This window comes from Diabrotica virgifera, chromosome 2 (genome assembly GCF_917563875.1).
Source record: "Diabrotica virgifera virgifera chromosome 2, PGI_DIABVI_V3a".
NCBI classification, from domain to species: domain Eukaryota; kingdom Metazoa; phylum Arthropoda; class Insecta; order Coleoptera; family Chrysomelidae; genus Diabrotica; species Diabrotica virgifera.
In genome coordinates this window covers 177,453,265-177,455,582 of record NC_065444.1, presented here as the reverse complement: position 1 = coordinate 177,455,582, position 2,318 = coordinate 177,453,265, and the positions used below count along the sequence as shown (strand labels likewise).

Genomic DNA, 2,318 nt, shown 5'->3' with positions numbered 1-2,318 from the left:
GGCAGTACAGGCTCGTTTTTTTAATATTGTATTTAATTACAGAGTAATTTCCACACATTAATATATTTTTCAAATTGGGCTCTGTACCGCCATTCTTTATTATATTACGAATACGTGTGCCAAATATCTCGAAAAAATATTCAAAATTACAGCCGCAATCTTGGAACGCGTTTTTGCTACCTGTTGATCGCTACTGTATCACCTTAATAACTTTTCGCAAAACGAGATATCTAATATGTGTCATATCAATTCACATGTAAATACAGAGCAGATGTTAAACGAAACGTTAAACAGAATGTATAAGATTAATGTTTCTTTCAAAGAAACACTTCTTAATTGATTACGATATCCCCAGCCTCGTTATGTCAAAATTCTTGAAATCCATAAAGTTTCTCAATTTATGGCTTTCTCTGATTTATCTAAGAAACCGCAAATCAGTTGACATAACAGTGGGGTTTCGTTCGGCCCAGTCAGTCTACTACCAGCGTCTGCACAACGCACACCCTCCGATTGTCGATATAGGTCAACAACACACCGCTTGTTCACACAAAATAAATAAACAGATTACCGTTCGTTGTACACATTATTTCTTTGTTGTTTTAATTAAATTCCACCATACACCAACCGGAATATTGGTGACCCCCGCGAGTATTTAAACCGCCGCGAAAATTTAAAAGGTTAGTGTTAATAATATTATACTTTTGCCGGTTTTAAATACAGTGAACATCGAAAATGACGGACGCTAACACCAGTGCCAATACCAGTGCTTCAGTTGATCGGATTTCAGTTAAAATTCCACCTTTCTGGCCCAACGATCCTGAAATATGGTTCCTGCAAGTAGAAATCCAATTTACACTGGCAAATATAAAAAGTGACGCAACCAAATTCAACTATATAGTTGCCAATTTAGACACAGCCTACATATTAGAAGTTAGGGACATCATTGTTTCACCACCAGTCACAGAGAGGTATGCAAAATTAAAGTCAGAATTAATTAAGAGACTTAGTGCATCACAGCAACAAAAAATTAAAAGACTACTTGAGCATGAAGAACTGGGCGATCGAAGACCTTCGCAGTTCTTACGACATTTACAGTCTTTAGCAGGCACAACGGTACCAGACAATATTGTAAGGTCTCTGTGGTTAGGTAGACTGCCAGCGTCTACACAGGCTATTCTAGCTACTAAAGCTAAAGCTAGTTTGGACGCAGTTGCCGAGCTAGCTGACACAATATCTGAAGCTATAGCTCCTAGGGCCCAAATTTCAGAAGGTTCCAACACTCTTGAAAGTACTATTGATAAATTGACAGCCGAATTAGCTGACATGAAAATCCAGCTGGCTAGCTTGACGCAGGCTCAAGCACAAACAAACACATACCGTCGCAACCGCAGCAACTCAAGACAAAGACCATATCCTAGAGACCACCTAGAGAAGCACCAGGGAAACATCGCGGGCAGTCGGTAAATGCGGCATCCTATCGAAGCCCAAAGTCTCGCCGCCTTTTCGTAACAGACTATGCTACAAAAAAAAAACAGTTTTCAATCGACACCGGAGCCGATCTGTGCGTTTTCCCGCGAAAATTTGTACGGGGAGCACGCGAAAAGACTTCGTACGAACTATACGCGGCCAATGACACTAAAATCGCGACGTACGGCTATATGAACGTGACATTAAACATCGGACTACGGCGTGATATTACGTGGCGATTCGTAGTGGCGGACATTTCAAAGCCCATTATCGGGGCCGATTTTCTTTCCCATTTCGCTCTCCTAGTGGACATTGCTAACCAGTGCTTAGTAGACAGTACGACAACCCTTCGAACAAAGGGACCCGTTAAAGAGTGTTTCGACGGCAGCGTAAAGACTATCGCGGAAGCGTCGCGTTACCACGAACTGCTGCTATGCTTTCCGGAAATCAGGCGACCCGCCGGTATCGTGAAAGACATTCAACATCAAACCAAGCACCACATCGATACAACACCAGGTCCACCCGTTTTTTCGAAGCCTCGACGATTAGCACCTGACAAACTGCAATGGGCTAAAAACGAGTTCGAAAATCTTCTACGACTAGGCATCATAAGACCATCAAAAAGTAACTGGTCTACTCCACTGCACATGGTCCCGAAGAAAGGTGAGGAATGGAGACCCTGCGGAGATTATCGACATCTAAACCAAAAAACAGTTCCAGATCGATATCCAATTCCGCACATCGAAGATTTCGGTCAGGCTCTAGCTGGTAAGACATCTACAATAGATTTAGTGAGAGCATACAACCAGATACCAGTAGCCAACGAAGACATACCAAAAACCGCCGTTACC

At 42.2% G+C, this 2,318-nt stretch overlaps 1 protein-coding gene across 1 annotated transcript; it reads left to right on the top strand.

Annotated features, from left to right (window-relative positions):
* The first annotated feature begins 732 nt into the window (after window positions 1-732).
* Window positions 733-1,464, top strand: LOC126880866 (uncharacterized). The gene has a single exon (XM_050644937.1). It carries the CDS (start codon window positions 733-735, stop codon window positions 1,462-1,464), a length of 732 nt encoding a protein of 243 aa, XP_050500894.1.
* Window positions 1,465-2,318: the final 854 nt, after the last annotated feature.